Source organism: Clytia hemisphaerica, unplaced genomic scaffold (assembly GCF_902728285.1).
Source record: "Clytia hemisphaerica strain Z4C2 unplaced genomic scaffold, Clytia hemisphaerica genome assembly, whole genome shotgun sequence".
In the NCBI taxonomy this organism is placed as follows: Eukaryota; Metazoa; Cnidaria; class Hydrozoa; order Leptothecata; family Clytiidae; genus Clytia; species Clytia hemisphaerica.
The window spans coordinates 361,884-381,789 of NW_027104448.1; the positions used below are offsets into that span (position 1 = coordinate 361,884).

General features: G+C 37.2%; 2 protein-coding genes across 2 annotated transcripts in view; both read right to left on the reverse strand.

Annotated features, from left to right (window-relative positions):
- Positions 1-13,578, reverse strand: part of LOC136821072 (uncharacterized) — a 32,375-nt gene extending 18,797 nt beyond the window's left edge. Inside the window, exons 1-11 of the mRNA XM_067077305.1 lie at positions 13,464-13,578; positions 12,393-12,614; positions 7,938-9,811; positions 7,068-7,235; positions 6,301-6,546; positions 5,821-5,973; positions 5,077-5,247; positions 4,171-4,249; positions 2,045-2,136; positions 1,318-1,424; positions 767-831 (exon numbers count right to left, since the gene is read on the reverse strand). Of these exons, the coding sequence (XP_066933406.1) occupies positions 767-831; positions 1,318-1,424; positions 2,045-2,136; positions 4,171-4,249; positions 5,077-5,247; positions 5,821-5,973; positions 6,301-6,546; positions 7,068-7,235; positions 7,938-8,193 (1,337 nt within the window). The 5' untranslated portion in view covers positions 8,194-9,811; positions 12,393-12,614; positions 13,464-13,578. The remainder of the gene's footprint in view (positions 1-766; positions 832-1,317; positions 1,425-2,044; positions 2,137-4,170; positions 4,250-5,076; positions 5,248-5,820; positions 5,974-6,300; positions 6,547-7,067; positions 7,236-7,937; positions 9,812-12,392; positions 12,615-13,463) is intronic.
- Positions 8,743-19,906, reverse strand: part of LOC136821056 (uncharacterized) — a 41,854-nt gene continuing 30,690 nt past the window's right edge. Inside the window, exons 20-27 of the mRNA XM_067077290.1 lie at positions 19,631-19,819; positions 18,607-18,831; positions 16,875-17,135; positions 14,689-14,853; positions 14,015-14,195; positions 13,464-13,582; positions 12,393-12,614; positions 8,743-8,768 (exon numbers count right to left, since the gene is read on the reverse strand). Of these exons, the coding sequence (XP_066933391.1) occupies positions 8,743-8,768; positions 12,393-12,614; positions 13,464-13,582; positions 14,015-14,195; positions 14,689-14,853; positions 16,875-17,135; positions 18,607-18,831; positions 19,631-19,819 (1,388 nt within the window). The remainder of the gene's footprint in view (positions 8,769-12,392; positions 12,615-13,463; positions 13,583-14,014; positions 14,196-14,688; positions 14,854-16,874; positions 17,136-18,606; positions 18,832-19,630; positions 19,820-19,906) is intronic.

Below are 19,906 nucleotides of genomic sequence, written 5' to 3' on the forward strand. Positions count from 1 at the left end.
TATTCAAACTGATTTTGACCCGTTTCTACATCCCTAAATTGTCAAATCTGTACTAAATCAATAATGAAAAGGAAAAATAAGGTTATAATTTACACTATTAAAGTGACCTCCGTTCTAAATTATTCAATATACCTCCTTTTTTAAAACACCCCCTCAAATAAACGCCCCTCCTAAAAAATGCCGCCTGGGGCGCTTATTCGAAGTAATACGATATCCCAAAGTCTTGGGAAGATAGCCACTCTACAGGCCCATTAATACGAAGGATTTAGATAAAAACTTTGAGGTCCGAAAATTTCCGCTGTTATATCATTATAACCATTTTGAAAAAAGACGCGAGCTTCGGCAAAAACGTTGAAAGATTTCGAAAAAATAGAATAAAATAATACACCCCCTTCTCACAGACCCACTGGGACCCCTTATCACAGACCCACTGGGACCCCTTCTCACAGACCCACTGGGACCCCTTCCCACTGGAAAGATTGGCCAAAATATTGTTCCCCATCCTCCAATTTTTGCCCCCGCTGAAAATAGACGAATAAACCAATCCTCGCGGCAAAATGTTATGCCATTTTCCCATCCCCACTGAATATTCTAACTTGAAAACAAAAGAATTGAAATCCCCACACCAGCCATAAAAAAAAACGTTGGAATATCAATCCCCATCGAATTTCAGTCGGTCATTCCTATCCCCACTGGCTGAAAAAATCCTACCGGGTCTGTGAGAAGGGGCTGTAACAATGAAGAAAATTACAAAAAAGTGACTTACTCTAAAGAATGTATTTTAACCTTTGCCACTGTACCGTTCCATTGAGTGTTCATCAATTCTGTAGCCTGTTGTAAACATTACAAATATATACATTATATTTTAATGTTCACTATTCAATGAAAAATTTAACTATACTATATAGTCAAGATTAAAGGTTTTATTTTTGAATAATATCGTTTGCTTACTTATCAATTTTAATTTTTTTTACAAGCTTTATAACATTGGATTGACACGGATGTGGAGCAAGATTGATCAAAAAGAGGAAAAGAATAGCATTTTTTTGGTTGTATCAGCATAATATAACAATAGCAAGACACTGTCCTGATATGAAATATGTGTCTGATATAAAACGGAAACACTTATGTAAAGATAAAACCTTTAAACAGGGTATAATTCGTCAAAACTCTACCAAAATTCTTAGCAAACATTCTTCCGCGTTCAGTATCCCTGTAACGATAACATCGTCTATACCAAATCAGTGGACATCCAACATTTTGCTCAAGATGTTTGCACCGGTCTTGAGGTTTGAATACAGGAAGAAATGCACTCACGTGTTCATAAATGTCATCTTGGAATTCGATGGAAGAATGATGCTCGATGTCCTCCATATTAGGGTTGAATTGCATGTCGAACTCACATTTTACTTGAAAATCGATGGCTGAAAAAAAAAAGGAATTTGAACATGCAAACGTTCTTAAGATCAAATAAACTTGTCATTGGTTAGAAAAGTTTCAAGCCGTATTTGACAAGTTACGTGTTGGCTATGGTCTTGGAGATTTTCTCTCTTCATCTCTTCGATCATCTCCTTCCCGGTATTGCCAGCGGTAATGTTCTTTATACCGCTCAACTGTTAGATTAGTGAAGTTATTCATAGGTTCCCGCCATCTCTGGGAACCCACCGCAGGGTTTTTTTTGCTTACCGGCGGGTTCCCGCACTATGCCGCGATCAGTTCCTAGCTTCGAATTATATTCATTAAAAAAAAACTATCAAAAACCGGCGCATGACCGCGAAAACCCGGAAAACCCAGCGGAGAATTATACTAAGAAATTTGTCTATTACCGGCATACCAGGAGATTTTTTAAATTAAAGACGAAAAACACTAGTGGGGACAACATTTGTATTGACCTTTCATTAATCAAGCTTTAAATTTGATTTTTGACTAAAATTATGCAATTTTCTCACTGGGTGGGGGAGGGGTAGCTCAATCGGTGCTGTGATATGGGATAAAAAAACTGAATAGAAATATTATAATAAAACAAAATCATGATCAGACTTACGTTGGCAGTCGTGTGTGTTGCAAGGAGTTTCCAGGGTGTCACTGCCAATACAAACATCCCCGCCATATAAAGGTCTTGGTAATGTACAATATCTGTTAAAAAGGGAAATTTAATATGTTAGGACCCATAATTTTATTACGTATAGTAGACTCTCGTTTATTCGAACTTGATCTATGATTCAAGTAGACGATGCTATTGTCCGTTAGAGGAATGGTAAACAAACGCTGGAAAAATATATGCGCAGTAGAGCCAGGGAGTCAGGGCGGTTTACGGGAAAAAAGTGGCGGTAGAGTTTGGAACAAACACTATCAACACCTCCGCCACTGCTTACTCCGCCCTGGGCTTACCACTCGTTCACAATTTTTTCCCGCCTCCTAAACTATTCTCTTTTTTAGTGATCTTGTGTAGACGATAGGATCGTCTATGATTCAACAAGTCATTCTATAATTCGAACTGAATTTCAGCTCCCGTCAGGGGAGGAGAGAACCCTCTTAAAACTCTCTCTAAAATTTGAATTTACACGTCCCCCTCCAAGCACAAATTAACGAAAGTTAACTGTATAACGACATCCTTGGTTTACTACTGCAGTAAAATCTCCCATTAGCGGAAATTCTAGATGGCGGACACGTCTGATTTGATTAGTAGAAAATTTCATTTTTACCCATCGTTTCCTAAATAAATCCTCATAAAAAAGTTACCAAAAGACCGGCAATCAATTAGCGGACAATCTTTTTACACGAAATGGCAATAAAACCCTTATTTTTCCTTTCTCTGTGGAACTGCTGATTTTTCCCTCTCCAATTAGCGGACATTGAATATTTAACTGGTCACAGGCGTTAGATACTGAAATGATTTCTTGCTCATTTATGTTTTAGTATCTCTAGAGAAATACTCAAATTTTAAATTTTCAACTGCCTGACCAAGGATTTATTTTATACACTGGATATACAAGTAACAGATTTTTGCCGATTTCTTGTGTACTAACTATGTCCGCAGTAATGATATTATTGTTCACTCTCCTTCCCTCATTAAATATTTTTCGAAGTATTTTTATTGCATTTCTTATCGAAAATCACTCATCCAATTCCCAAAAGAAAATTAAAACTTTCCTGTGAGAGTCAGATTCTTCCACTTAATTGATAATTATAAGTCATTATGTTGTTTGAAGCTGCGAGAAAGATGCAAAAACGTGTTGTGTATAAGAAATTGAATGTTGACACCGAAAATTTTCAAACTTCAACCTAAAAAAAACCACCCTGCCACCACGTGCCTCCAAAGGGTTTTTATACCACAGTGAAGCCAAGACACTCAAGTCTTATTTATGTTAATTTCAGCTCTTCTGGGGACAGTCTTGGAAAGATATCTCCAATTGAAAATTGTGTGTCACTATAAGCATTTTCGATAAACAAGAATGATAAACATTTTTTCGAAATCAGAGTCCTTCGAGCCGCCATGACAGTTGTCCTTTGCAGACAAAGCTAGAACATCAATTGTTGAAAGAATCAAAATATGAATTTTTTCATCGAATTTTGTCTAAATCGTTTCAATCTATTTAATTTACGCTTCTATTCAATCTTTCTTGTGCCAAAAACTAAATGAATGTTATTCACATCAAATAAGATTCAAATCAACTTTAATGTCCTTTGTCATGGCTTCTTGAACGCCTTCACAGACTATACTATAAATTTAACCCAGCTGACACACAACGTTGTTTAAACGTTCATCTAATGTTAAATGGACGTTGCGAACATTAAATTGACGTCGAAACAACGTTGTGTGCCAGCTGGGAGGGTTCTATACTCTTCATGACTTGTAATGCAGCCACGAGAAACGCAAAATTCATTTTGATAAGAATTTTACTCAACAAAAAATCCTCTACAAAACCTAAATCCCATTTTTTAGTCTAATAAAAAAATCTGGTCCTGACAACGCATGCGCATTGGCCATTTCACAGTCGAAATGAATCATGGGTAATCATGACCAGTTGAGCTCTAGTAACGACTTCCAGTTGGCTAGACGCAAAAATTTTCAAAATCTTTTAAAACTTTGGACCAATAGTAATTCGTCATTAACGCGCAGTGGCCCTGATTACCCATAAAGCTTTGCGAATGTGAACTGGCAAATACCTTCTTCGAATAATGGATCCAGTTCCACATGGTTTGTTGCATGGTTCCTCACCGCTCCAATTGGTCCATCCACCATGAACTAAAAGATAATGGTTGATGGGTAAATTATTGACCAGTCATCAAAAGTTGTTCAATATATCGGTGTCGGCTTTTTGTAATCACCTTTCAAATTGTAAAGTAGCGTTGACTTTTATTAGCCTTTGTTGCTACCTGTTCGTCAACTTGAAATAAACTATTACAAACATACATAGTCTTTCTTATTTGGATTTGGACAATCGAATAATGGTTATGATTGTTTGATATTTTACAGACTAGTCCGTATTTTACTCGAAAATGCTCACTTTCAGCATAACCCCTCGTCTAATTTTCTGAGACTTTGGCTACAAGCTTGTATTACCAATACCTAACACTTGTCAACAGCATTTTCCAATCACTAGGTACAGTATCCTGAGGCTGTTTAGGCAAAAAGTGCAATTTTAAGCCGGTCTGTAAAATACATGTTAACAGTAGGTTGTAAAAAATTGGCCTTGCCCTCCAAAAATACATGTCATGTGGAGCTGCTACACAAAATTTGAGCAAGAAAAATTAAAGTGAAAAAGAGTTAGAGATGGGTCTTATTTTCGGTCTTTTAAAGAATGATAACGTCATCAGGCGGCAATGATACATCAATAATGCCAAAGTTTTCACCAAAGATGCCGAAATTTTCATCAAAGATGCCAATTCATACTTAATGCACATTTGCTACATTTCAAGTCAATTGAATACAAATTTCAAAAATATGTATTTGTTTTTTTGGGGGAGGGGGCTCTTCCCCCCCCAAGGTGCCCGAAGGGCCCCCTACTATATCTAAATTCAATAATTTGTTATGCATCTAATATCAATGAGAGAGGATTATGACAAACTCACCTGGACATCTATTGATGTTACATTCCTCTGTTTTGATTGTCCTTTCGACACATGGGTTTCCACCATTCGTGGGCGGTGGGTGGTCACATGTTCTATTTTGTTGGCGTTGACCACCCCCACATGTAGTACTACAAGCTGACCAGCTAGACCATTGTGATAGTCCTCCATGAACTGATAGTAAGAAGGAGAAAGACACATTAAAGAGTAATCAAGCTAAAACTCGGCTTTATTTACGTTACACTGATAGACGCCAGAGAATATATCTATGATGATATGAGCCCTCCCATAATGAAGGGTTTTCAAAAATGCTGAAAATAAGAACATGTTAAGAACATTTTTTAGGTTTAAAAGCCAAAAAGTTAAGAACATACGAGGGCTAAAAATTTGGATGTTCTTATAAAAAACGTATAGCGTATCTATTACAATTCTTGATAGATGTAAGTAAGTCTACTGCAACCGCAGTCAGAGGCGGCCCGAAGAATCCTCTTTCGATAGCTATCTACCCGAATGTAGGAGAGGGCGCCACTCTTTCTCCATGGATTGCTCCCCTTACCCTTGATCCTTCTCTTAATTGCTGTGAATCAAGTTGAGAGGTATCAAGTACCATTTTCGAACTGAGTACGAAATCTTTCGTATGACCCGGCCGAGGTTTGAACCCACGACCTTGCGCACCGTAACCGAATGCTCTACCACTGTACTACAGTCACATCTTGATGCTTATGTAGATGAAATAAAATAACATACCTGGACAAAGACCATTACACGGTTCAACTTCTTTAGTCAGCCAAGAACATCCTCCTTCAGCACCTATCATACATTGCCGATCACGTTTTCGTGTGCCGTTACATGTGGCTGAGCACGGTGACCATGGTGACCATTCCATCATAGCAGATGTTTCTAAAAATACATATCAATAAAACTTTATTGATATTTCATCATATTGATAAATGGTAAAGTGGACGAAAATCTAGTCTGGTCTTAAAATCCTCGAATGTCTCGTAACCTTAGCCCTCCCCCTTTTATTGAAAAATTTTTGGCGCAAGGAGGAACTACAATTGTGCCTCCAAACCTCCAAACGGGCTCCAAACCTCAAAAGGTTTTCAATAGTCAATGCCCTCGTAAACAAAAACTTTTCCTTACTTAAGTTCTCGATTGGATAATTTGAGCAATTTGAATGTTCGAATTATCGAGACTTCACAACCTGCTGAGTCTTAAAATATTTACCTTTATCTTTGCATTCACAAAGACGCATTTGAGAATCAATACTGGGTTTAGCACCACAATTGACTTGAAATTCCATTTCACTTTCATACATGTAACAACTCTTTGTTAAAGTATCAACGAATGGGATAAGAGGAAAATTTTCATCGGTTTCACCAATGTAATGAGTGTGAATACATTGGATATTGTGCATGTTGAATAAAGTCATTGTACCACCGACCTGCATCTCTGCATTACATATTCTGTCACCTAAGAGAATGGGAAATTTTCGACTTTTACTTATATACTGTTCTAGCTTGTACCACCTCCCCATATTTTGAACTTCGCGTTATCTTTTCAGTCGGCGAAGAAGAGTTTGGTAAAGGCTAATACTATTCTCGAAATGCCTTTGCTTGCACCTTAGAATTGACAGTTTTCGGCCAAAAAGAGAGAAAATACCCCAAAATTTCCGTGCTCGCTAGTTGTGGGTTTTTGAGAAAAAATAGTCCTAGTAGAAATGGAAAGTCGAGGTACCCCCGAAACGACGAACAATGTTTTTCTTATTGTCCGTAATAAACGTTTTAGTCACGTACAGAAAAACCCTGAGAAAGAACACGACAGTCGTAATAATCACAATCCTTTGGCAAAAGAGTATAAATATTGCAATCAACCATAAACCCAGCAGTTACACAACGTTGTTTCAACGTTCATCTCGCGTTATATGGACGTTGTGAACATTGAATAAACGTTGAAACAACTTTGTGAGCCAGCTTAGAGCTTATTGAACTTACCCTCTTCTTGACAAAATTGAGAACAACTTCTGCTATTATTAGCAAAGACTTTAGTATCACAAAGACCACTCCCAGTACACATTTCCACTTCAATTTCCTCCTTTTTTGTTCTTGTTCTATTTCCTGGGCCACATAAAACATTACAAGCTGTCCATGTTGTCCAATCGTCTAAAGAGAAAGAATCATCAATAAATCGAGTCTCAGACCACGTCCACACGCTACGTTCCGTTTCGCTCCGAAACGAAGCGGTTCCGAAACAATGTGACCACGCTCACACGCTACGGTTCCGTTTCGCTCCGAAACAAAACGGTTTCGAAACACTGTGTGAACGTCAGAATCGGAAACGTCAAAAAAGAAAACGTTACAAAGCAAAACAGATCGAAACGGTTCACTTCACATTCATCGGAACGGAACCGCTCTGTTTTCTTGCTCCGAAACGTCCCGAAATGAGTATGAACACTTGCTATCCGTAACAAATACCACACCGGAGCGATACGAAACCGTAAAGTCTAAACATAGTCTCATGTTCAGACGTTACGGTTTCGTATCACCCCGGTATGGTTTCTGTTGCGGGTCAAGAGTGGTCATATTGGTGGAGTAAAACCGTTCCGATCTGTTTTGCTTTGTAACGTCTTCTTTTTTTACGTTCCAAATTTTGAAGTTCCCACCTAAGTTTCGAAACCGTTTCGTTTTGGAACGATGTGGAACCGTAACGTTTGAACATGTTGTTAAGTTAGCATTCTCGTTGTTTTCCAAAACAATCTCAGTCAAATTAAGGCATTTCCAGATATTGCAAACTTACCATAGTTTTTACCCACCGATAGCACCCATTAAATCATCAATGAACGTAAGCAAACTAAGAAAACATACCTTTATTTAAAGTAAAGACAGGTGTTTCAGAGTATCCTTCGTTAAAACCATCAGTTGTTGTCATGGCACCAGGGACATCGGTGACACCTGGTTCGCTTGGCGTTGTTAGGTTATCAGTAGATGTATCATCTGTTCCGGTGTCTGCCATATTGGTTGCCATGGTTGCATCGGGCAAAGTTGTTGGGGTATCAGCAGGCGACGTTGTCAATGTATTATTGGGTAACGTGGTCGAGGTATCAGCAGGTGATGTTGTCATTGTATTATTAGGTAACGTGGTCGGGGTATCAGCTGGCAAAGCTGTCTGGGTATCAGCAGGCGACGTTGTCGGGGAATCAGGCGGTGAGGTTGTGGGCGTTGACGTTGTCGTAGGTGTAGTCGTTGTTTGTGTTGTTGTTGTCGTTGTAGGGGTGGTCGTTGTTGTTGTTGGTACATATTATAATAAAAATAACATGAATATTCCAAATTCCGAATATTCTACACCTAGGCTAGAATTTCTATCAAACCCATGCAATTTAGACAAAATTTAACGTCAATTGTACTCAAATTCACATGATTTCGAGCTTTTTTTGAATTCGATTTCTTTCAATCTTTTTTTTGACAGTTTTCTGCCTGTAAAGTCAGTCTAAAACGACTTTTGTCACCTCATACATGTTTTTTGTTGATTCTACTTTGTCAGCATAAAAAGGCTCCTGCTTTATATACACGTTTTTTTTTTATTAGAACACCTAAAATTTGGCTGAGCCTGGATGTGCTTATTTTTTAGCAATTTTCAGCCTTAAATGTTCTTAAATGCGTTCTTAATTTTTCAGACTGCTCTAAATCGACAATATTCTGCAAAATAAAAAGAATATAAAATTGGTACGATTTGGACAATATTTGACTCTCGATCTTAGAAAATCCATGCCTAAGTTGGGTTAAAGCTGCTTGAAAAGAGGAAAAAATTGTAGTTTCTTGTCATTTTTTTCCAAACTGAGGCTGGGCATGTTCTTACAATGTTCTTAATTTTTTGACGAATTTCAGCCTCAATGTTCTTATAAACTGGCTTCTAATAAAAAAAACGTGTATAAGCGAAGATATAATATCTTGAACCTATTTCGCGCCAGTGTCGCTCGCCAGATAACGATATTGAGTATGGAGAAGGGTGAAACCCTGCTTTAGCTATCCTAATTTTGGATCAGAATTTCTAGCTCGAAGTTTGCAAGAAAGTATTGTGCTTCATTGTTTAACAAAAAAAAAAAAAATCTTTTCTGTGCCAATGTCGGCATATGCCGACAAGAGCATTTTCGATTTTTTTGCCGATGTCGGCATTTGCCGACATGAGCACTTTCCATTTCTTTGCCGCGGTTTTTTTCTTGAAGTTTATTGAAAGATCAATTTTGAACTAGATTTCATTAAATAGCACAGTTGAATAATTAAAATATATTTCAAAGATGTTTTTCATAATTACACATTTTTCAACTGAGTCTTTTGACAAAAATTAAAAAAGAGTCAATAAATTTGCCAAACATCACGAATTCTGAGAAAAAAGGTCTGGTACTTACCCAGCTGGCAATCAACATTATTTCAACGTTTACATAATGTTCACAACGTCCATATAACGTTAGATGAACGTTGAAACAACGTTGTTTGTCAGCTGGATAAGGGATTACAGTAAGATAAACCTGTAAATGGTCGTTTACACAAGAAAGGTCGCTCGTCATCACATTCTCGAATATAAAATTTTCGTTCGTCCGGTGGAGTTTTTGAAGTCAAGCATCTCCCTATTGGTTGAACATTATCGCCAATTTGCATAGTACTAAAAAATGTTTCATTTAATGGTGTACCATCCACCCAAGCGATGATATGAGCTGGATACATGCCATATACGTTGGACCCTTTAATATAAAACACATAGAAAATGATTGCAAGTTGTCCTGTAGTCCTGTGCAGAGATCTCTGACTTAGGCTAGGGTATATTCGCACTTGGAAATGTCTTGTCTTGTCTTATAGATTAATTGTTATAAGATTTTTATACTCTAAGTCCAAAATAAACTTTCCCACCTAGTTATTAACTTTCGAAAATTTCCTTCCCTTCACACTCGCTCTTATCAAGACCCCCCTCCGTTTATTTTTTGTGAAAATATTTTTAGTATTCAAAAGCTGATTTGCTCTAAATAGCCTATATATAATTACCTTCATTTTGGGAATATCAACCCCTGACAATACACCCCTGGCGCCCCCACCCCCCCCAATTTTCGAAAGTGGTGTCCTCACCCACCAGTTTCTAAACTTTTACTAATTCATTTGCCTAGGCATAATGAGGAAGGAAATATTTGATGGAGAAGAGTAGATATATCTTTGATGAATGGAGAAAGGGAAAAACAGGCCCCACCATGGTTGGGGTCGACTGCCAAGATACCCTAAATCACTAAATAAAAATAGACAAATTTGACACTTGCTAGAGTGAAAAGAAACTTAAAGAAACAATATGTAATGTGAGCGAAGCGAGCGGAAAAACTGATGGTTCATAATTTCAATATTGTTGTCAGCAAATTAGTCTTGGGGCGCAGCAAATTTTTTTTCCGTGAACGGACGGAAGTATCTTCGACGGTCAGAAGTATCATCTTTTGACGGCCCATTTTCCCTTTCCTATCTTTCACCTTATCTGTTTCTACTTTCTGAGACTTAGTTTCTCATTTCTGACTGATTTTTCATACCTGTCAATCATTTGTCCATCAATTTCGACCTGTCTAATTTTCGCACCGAGTGGGATTCGAACCACCACCAAAGAGAGACCTGCAGATTCGGAAGCCAGCGCTTTATCCGTTGAGCCATCGCCGCACAGCAAAATCACGCAATTCATAACATATTATACCAAACTAGCAAAAGACGGGGGTAATGTTATTATAATATGGGTAAAAGTACCCCTTTTTTAAACTGACTGAAATTCGAGCCGTTTCTAGCAACCCTGCGGGGCCCAAGGCGCCGAGTATGCACCCGGCACAGTGACAAGCCGTTACTAGCAACCCTGACCCTACCTAATTGATTGGTATGACCCAATACCCCCTGAACCACGGAATGACGGATAGGAAAAATTAAAAATGATACTTCTGACCGTCAAAAGATGATACTTCTGACCGTCGAAGATACTTCCGTCCGTTCACGGAAAAAAAATTTGCTGGGGCGCAGTTAGATTTTCATTTAATAATTATGCTATATTGTACAAAAATTTCGTCCCGGTGGGAAAAATGCCCTAGAATTTCAGCCCCACTGAGAAATTGACTTTAATTTCATCCCAATTCGAAATTCAATGCTTAAAAATTGCAGTCCAAAACCAACCATATAGGATTGTTTAACATTGGAACAAAAGAATTTTTATCCCCGCTGTGGGAAAAAGTTTCACCGGGGCTGTGAGACAGGCGTGTGGCAATTAGACATTTCGCTTATTATATTTTGAGACATTTCGGACTCCTTCCCCCTTTTATTCGGGCCCCCGCCATACTATTCAAGACCTTAGAGTAATCACATTCTCTAATTAACATAATAGATATCTTAAACTTTTTTCTTGATTTTGTAAAATTACGAAAATGTAAAATAAAATCTACATTTGTCTCTCTAATTCGGTTTTCAAAGGGAGTAAATATTTTCTTCAGATTGAGGAAGATTTGAACTCTAAGTCTTTTTCAAGACTTTTCACCCGGGGGGGGTACTACCCTTGTTGACCGACGGGGGTGCTCCGCTGAGGTTCGAAAAATGGACCCTACGTGGGACTCGAAATTTGCGAAAAAAGTGACCCTGAATGGGACTGAAATTCCAAAATTTTCTCAAATTTTCTACTTTTTCCCCAAATTTTCCAAAAATAGGCACCCTACGAGGGACTGATTTTTCTATTTTGGTGTTTTAGCGACCCTACCTGGGACTCGTAGAGGTTAAAAAAGGTACCCTGACCAGCGGAGCATCCCTGTAACCCATCTTGCCCTAGTACCCCCCCCGGGACTTTTCATGCTCAGGAGACTCTGAACCAGAGATACCAATTGTACCAAGTGTGATAACTGGATTATCATCAACTTGAAAAATATCAACAAATTTTTCTCGTCTCCATTTGGCCATTTGTGTCTCTTTGTTTTGTTTTTCTCTTCCAATATTTTATTTTTTACTTTTATTTAGATGAAATCAACATCAAAACATTCGACAAAAGAATCGAATGGTCATTAAAAAGATCAAAACATTCTTTTCATAAACTCTTTTGATAAGTTGTTGTGTATTGGAAGCGAAGAGAAAACCTTTCTAATCATAAAATTGTACAAAATATTATCTCGTGCTTACCAAACCCCTTTTTTGAACGCAGTCTTGTATTTGTACGGTCCAATATGAAATACAGCGTTTATATAAGCATTTTTAGCCAATCAGACTGCTCATATTTTTCTTATAGTCTAATATTTTTCATGCTAAATGATAAGACCCCCCCCCACTTACCTATATAAACTTTTATTATCGAACTATCTGGATCATGTGTAATGTTTTTCAACACTTCGAATTCTGCATCGTTATTAATGGAAGCGAGGTGTGCATTTAAACCATTACAAAATGATTGTGCTTGATGCCATGGTAATGATAATAATGGATCAAAATAGTAGCACGAGTCGTTATGCGCAACCATGGGTGGTTCACATATAAATTGAAGTTGCTCTTTTGATGCTATGGATAAGAGATACTCTTATTTATGATATTCATGCGATGTTTTATATACGAAAAATACCAAAATAATTTGCCACTATTAATTCACAACTAATGGACGAGCCATAAGGCGAGACCAATTTAATTTATCGTTCTACGGGCCCGAGGAACCCTGTTTTTTTCCAAAATTGAAAAAATAATAATATTGAGTTTGAAAAGCTGGACGATGGACTTTATAAGTTTTTTTCTAGATAATTCTAACTGAACAAGTTGAAAAATTTAAATTCATCAAAGACTTGGATGAATTTAGAATATCACAATGGAAACGACACAAAAGTCACTCATTGATGAAAGAGAAAAAGTCTACCGCTTCAAAACGTCAAAAATTGTTTAAATCTATACCTATCAACCCTAGATTTTAAGAAATTTATATACGACCGACCCACATTGTTCTGAAGGTATTCCCGTAGAACAACAAATCAAATTGGTCTCGCCTAAGGGGCAATTTTTGAAACGCTCGAACTTCTATCAAAGCAGTATATATAAAAAACGATAAATTAGCAATTGATTTTCTGAAAGCGCTCCAAAATTACGAATTATAGAAAATCGACTCCCTCAAAGAGCCATAAAATCCGGTAATTTTAAGCTAAAAATTCGAAAAAATTGTCTCTCAAACGGTCGCAAAAACGTTGAAATTCAATCTCTCAAAGAGTCAGATTTTCGAACTCTAGCTCGTACATACCTGTCACTTCGCAAACCTAGCACCCTCCCCGCGATAGTGGAAAAAATCCCCCTCAATAATAGAAACTCCCAAAAAGCTTGATACCAATTAAATTAATTAAAAGATAATTAAAAAGAACAAATACTTACGAGTAGCATAGTTTTTGCCACAGATAGATGGATGTTTGTCATTACATGACACGGTTAAATTATCAGAGTCAGAAAGGAGACAACGAGTCGGATCGTCTGGGGATATACCATTCCAGACCCTGAGAAAAAAACGAATCATTTTACGCTTTGGCGGATAAAGGGGTTTTTAACGCCCCCATCATCAGGCTAAAAAGACTCGATATTTTCATATGAACAGGTAGATTAGAAACAAAGCAAGTTATTTCGGTTGTAAAGAGTGTCGAAAAGCTGTATCAATATCATAATTGTCAGTAAAAAATTACGCTACTGTTAGTTTAACGCCCCAACCATTGAGAAAAAATTTCTTGTTCAGAGCAGTCAGACATGCTCCAGGTCTTTGAAGGAGATTTGAGCAGATTTAAATGGTTTTTATGAATGAAATAATGCTAGAATATGACAAATATAAAGGTTTGGCTTCAACTCTTTACAAAAAAAACACCACAAAAAAGGACTTCAAAATTATTCAATATTATTTGAAATGTAAAAGATAACTCTTTTTCCGTATTACATACCTTTTATATCCAACTTTTTTGAGATTATCATTCAAATTTTGAGCATTTACTATCGAAGCACCAAAAAGTTCGCATGCTTTAGCAGCCATGGTTACATTCAACTCGGCTTGAAGATAGTGATAGCAAGCAAAATAACCGTTCCCTTTTATCCAGGGACAACCTCCACAGTATAATTCAGAATCTAAACCGAAAAAGAAAGTAGATAATGTTTAGATAGTATAACTTCGGATCGGACATACCCATCATCTTGATGCCCCCCCCCGGAATAAGATATAGCTAAAGGCTAGAGTCAAATCTCCTATGTAGGGTACTCCTTACACAAGTTGGACAGCCCGCACGGCTTTCATACAAAAGGTAGACTGGAAGTAACCTAAAAATGACACGAAAATAAAGAAAGTACTAAATTCAATGTGGTGCAAATTTTGATGCATTTTAATATTCGTCTCTTGCCTAGTGCTTATACACATTTTTTATAAGAACATCCAAAATTTTTGAAGCCTTGGGATATTCTTAACTATTTAGGTTTCAAGCCTAAAACAGTTCTTAAAATGTTCTTATTTTCACCATTTTGTGACATTTTTTACCCATTTTTTAGGAAAACGGGCGTTTTTGAGTCCACAAAGCCTCATGTTCTTATATAGTTTGTTCTTATAAAAAAAACATATTTTTCTTACACCATTGTGGAGATAAGGAGGCTGAAAAGGTTGTCTCTGCTGCGCAAACGAAATCTAACTTTTCATTGCAAGGCATTGTGCCCCATTCACGATTTCCAGGCAATACGACTGCACAATCTCCTTCATTAATATTTCCGTTGAAGCGGTGATCGGCTACTAAGTTACCTGTGAAAAAGTGTACAATTATTTCAGTTTATTGAAAAGACATAAAGTGAAAGAAAAAATCAACACTTTTCCCTTAAAAGACTACAGTCGACTATCGCTAATTCGAACTCCAACGAGGAATCTTATCTTTTCGAATTACAGAGAAATTAGAAATTACAGAAAATATATCAAGAGGGTTTCTCCTTGACAGGGGCTGGAAATAAGTTTGAATAATAGAAGTTTGAATAAGCGAAAGTCTGATGTATGTTTCCACGCACCTAACACATCATTTAACGAACCTAGCATCCCCCTGGAAAAAAAGCCAAACCTTTATTGTCGGTACTGACCCAAAATCTTTTTTTGTCTAGGCCCCCTGTCTCAATATAATCTATAGTGGAGACATAATGGGCTTTTCCAGAAATAATCCGTGCCCCCCGTTGAGGATATCGGATTTCCAGGGGGGTTAACGATTCCTGTTCAAAAGTGGATATCCAGGGGGTTAAATCTCTATAACGGAGTGGGATATCCAGGTAGCAAAGTGTCTTTTCAAGTAAAAAATACGACATCCAAGGGGTGAGCATCTTTGTAAGAGAGGATATCCAGGGGTTTGAGCATGTTTTTAAGAATGGATATCCAGGGGGTCTTTACTAATAAAGTAGGATATCCAGGGGGTTCGATACTTCGAAAAATCAATATCCTCAACAGTGGGGGTAAATTTTTTTTCTGGAAAAGCCCAATATGGACATAAAAGGCTGTGATGTTTGAAAGAATTCGAATTAGAGAGCGTTTTCGTGCTCGTTGAAAAGATAATCAGGAGTTGAAAATTCTCAAACAGGAAAAAATTTACAACAAGTGATACTTTTATGGACCTACCTGGTTATGCATTTAACACATAATTAATATCTACGTGAGCGTGACCATTAAACAATCATTCAGAACACAAATAGTGACGATCTATTAAAATTAGTCGTTTGCTTCTTATAAAAAAATCAGTTTTATTGACAATCGAATCATGATTGATGGTGGGAATTGCTATCAATGATGTGTTTTTTTTTTGAGAAAAAACAAAGAAATGTTAGAAAAAAGCCCAATGAAAATCTGCAAAAACGGCGAATTCCGGCATTTTCGGCCGGAAAAGAAAAATTCTCAAAAAAACGAACTCTGTCATGTTTTGAGCATTGCGAATACGCATCTTTCTGCAACAAATCAGAAAAAACTAAAGATGAAAATTCGAGAAAATGTCAAAAAACCGGTTTTTCCGGCATATTTCCGGTATTTTCGGCCAGAAAAAAATGTTTTCGATAATCGGGCTCCGTCACATTTTAGGTATTGTCATTTTGCATCAGTGTGCAAAATTTCATAAAAAAATATACAGTACAGCTTGAGAATTGAAGAAATACTGTCTTTCCGGCGAAAGTAGGTTGTTCCGGAGATTTTTTAATAGTTCCGGCTTCAAAAATCAATTTTATTGAAAATTGAAACATGCTTGATGGTGGGCATTGCTATTACTAATGTTTTTGAATGAAAAAACAACCAATTATAAGGAAAAAGTCTAATGAAAATCCAGAAAAACGGTGATTTCCGGCATATTTTTTTTTCTCAAAAATCGGACTCGGCCATGTTTTTAGCATTGTTAATACGCATCTTTAAGCAAAATATCAGAAAAAACTAATGATGAAATCTCGAGAAAATGTCAAAAAACCGGTTTTTCCGACGTTTTTTCGAAAATCAGGCTCCGTCACATTTTGGGCATTGCCATTTTGCATCTTTGTGCCAAAAATCAGAAAAAACTAATGAGCCAATCTCGAGAAAAGCTGGTAACAGACGGAAGGACGGACGAACAAAGGTTAATTTATAGGACCTCCAGGTAGGTCCAAAAATCAAAAAATGAAGATGAAAAACGAAGTAGAAAAATATCTCAATTTGGTGTGTGAAAAAGGTATTTAAATACCTTTTTCACACGAGTGATTTCTTTCATCTTCACACGAATAATTTCTTTGATCTTAGAACATCGTTAATGTGAAAATGTTTTAAAAAATTACCTGTTTCATCAACCATAACACTTGAGATATTTTGTTTAAAATGAAGCCATGTTTTCTGATCAAAACTTGGTATCATCTGGTAACTACAGCTACTTGCTGAGAATTGCTGTAAACTAAAAGAAGGACGTTGGCAAAATCGGACAGCGTCTTCCTGAGTGGCCTTGACTGGCGATGTTAAATAAGCTGAATCACCATTGAAATTTGGTTTCGTAACAAAACCAGATAAATGTGACCGAGACAGTAGACTGCTTTGATAATTGACTGAAATGAAAATAATGAAGGTTATTGGTTATGAGGGGGTCTATCTAACAAATACTTTATTACTAAAAATAGACAAAAAGAACGACAAATTTCATATTTCGCCATCCACAACACCGACCGAAGGGGACAGTACCACCCCTACGGATTCAATACTCTTTCATTGTTATCAAATCAAAAATTGTAAACGATTCTCAAAATGATACTCGATGCCTCTTTGCTTGATGCTTAGCCAGGGTAAGTGGAGAAATCCAGGGAGTAAGAATGGCGCCTTCCTTTACCTTCGGGTAGATAGCTATCGAAGAAGGAGCCTTCGGGTCGCCTCCGACTGCGGTCGCAGACTTATCTGATATTCCGATGGCGGATTGACGGCCGCCCACGCTAAAACTCTAAAGGAGCGGGCCAATTTCCCATCGGAGAGGAATGGTAGTCGGCCTTTGATGTGCCGTATCCTCAGTCGGGTTCAACAGCCTGTGCACGTTAACCCATAAATATTTCAGTTGGACCCACCAATCCCCGAAAACGAGGGCTGGGTTACCAGACCTCCCGCTGCAAAATTCTTGACGCGGTCTCGTAAAATTCCGTAATGTAAACCTTCCAAATGTTGAAAATTTTTCCGACCTTCAGAGCTTTAGCGAGTCGGATGAAAATTTCACCATCTGGTACCAGATACCTTATCGGCAAAAACTTAGTCGATCTTAATTTTAGTCGGCCTTAATTATAAGTCAGCCCTAATTTTAGTCACCTTGTCAAAAATTTAGTCACTAAGGGCCGACTAATAATTAAGTTTCGGCCCAAATTTTAGTCAGTCCAAATTTTTAGTCAGCCAAAATTTTAGTCGGTCCAAATTTTTAGTCGGCCCTAATTTTAACCACCAAGCTCTAAAATTTAGTCACTTAGGGCCGACTAAGTTTAGGCCGATAATGTAAGTCGCAGACTTACTTACTTAATTCGATTTTTAAGGGAGATTGGATTTTCATCTAATAAGGGAATATTGGAGGGTATCGAATATTGAAGGGTATCGAATATTTGAGCGTATTGAATCATGGAATCATTATAGAAACTCTGGATTAACTTCGAATGAAACGGTGGAGAGCGAAGGATTGTCTTTCCATTGTTTCAGAAAACAATCGATATACAAGCTTTATCCACAAAGGACAACTATCATGACGGCTCGAAGGACTCTGATTTTGAAAAACTGATTAATACTCTTATTTCTAAAAAGTTCTCTATCTATTTGTTCTTTTGTTGGTAAAAGTAAAGTAAATTTTGAGCTTGAAGTTTGAAAATTTCTGATGACAATGTTCGATTTCCAGTGGGGATGGTTTTTGGAGTGCAATTTTTTTCCATAGAATTTCAAATAGGGATGAAAACAAAGTCAATTTTCCTATCGGGGACGAAATCTTAGCTAAATTTTCAAGTGGGTAGAGGGTCCCACAAAGGGGTATCTTTGAATTGAAAAAAGTATCTTTACTTGTGTAATTCGTTTGATAGTGTGGTCTAACATAATGATGAATATACGGTTCAAATTTGCAGACAACCATTCGTTTTTGTTGGCAATCTGTAAACTGCATGTTACAACAATGTGAAAAATAACCACATCCATTAGCCGTTGATGGAATTATGGTGGAAGCATTGAGATTGTTGCCACTTGCCCATTTATTTTGGTGATAATTGGAATTATAATCCATCCAGAAACCTAACGATGATAATAGAAATATCCATTGAGTTTAACAAAGCCCTGGAGGAGCTAGAGATAGAACTCTTGTATGATCAATTATTATTAATCCAAAAAAGTGACACTCGTGGTTTTCCCACAATCGTCAAATTAAAATGTATGTATTGCCAGATATTGAGAAATGAGCCGCTGGAAAACAAAGAAAGTGCTAGACTCAATCTGAGGTCTAAAATACAGCGCAAATTCTATTGTTCGAAGATTAAAAAACCCAGTGGGGATGGTTTTGGAATGCAATTTTTAAACATGAAATTTCGAGTGGGGATGAAATCAAAATCAATTTCCCACTGGGGGAAGAAATTGTTGCTTAATTTTCCAGTGGGGCTGGGGTCCCAGTGGGTCTGTAACACAGGGGTGTCTTTAAACGTGCGAGTCTGAGCAGTCTTTCTGGCCAAGTCGTCTGATGGTTAATCAATTTGGTTGATTTCTATATCAGCAAAAATTCATAATGCAATTTGATCATTTTTAAATATATCATTTTTATAATTATAACCTTTCGCCAATCAGAAAGAAAGGGAACACATTTCCAGATATCGAAAAATGTGCCGCTGGCTTAACATACGGTCTTAACCTTAATATAATCTATACTTAGGAATACCATTCACTACATTTTAGTTCTTTCCTTGGAAATTTTGAGCGGCACTAATGAGAGCGGCATTTATGAGATTAGCAGGAAAATGCAGGAAAGTAAGACTTCTTTTCTACTTTCACTTAAAGATTCGTCATACTGTAGTATCTAAGCCCTTAGCCCCTCTAAACATACCTTTAACCCCAGCTGTTTTATCTAGAACGAAATCAATCTCCGCTTGGTCTTCAAAATTGGAAGCAATTCGATATCCCTTGAATATGCACATATCCAATGCGTCTTTCCAATTCAAATACCATGGTAGAATGTAGTATTTTCTGTTACTTGAATAATAAGAGTAACCATAATCGAAATTGGTCAGCAAGTCTATGATAGAAACATGACACAAAAATAAAATATAATGTCAAGCGTTATTAGTAACCTTTCATTAATAAGGGCAGAAAAGGCCATAAA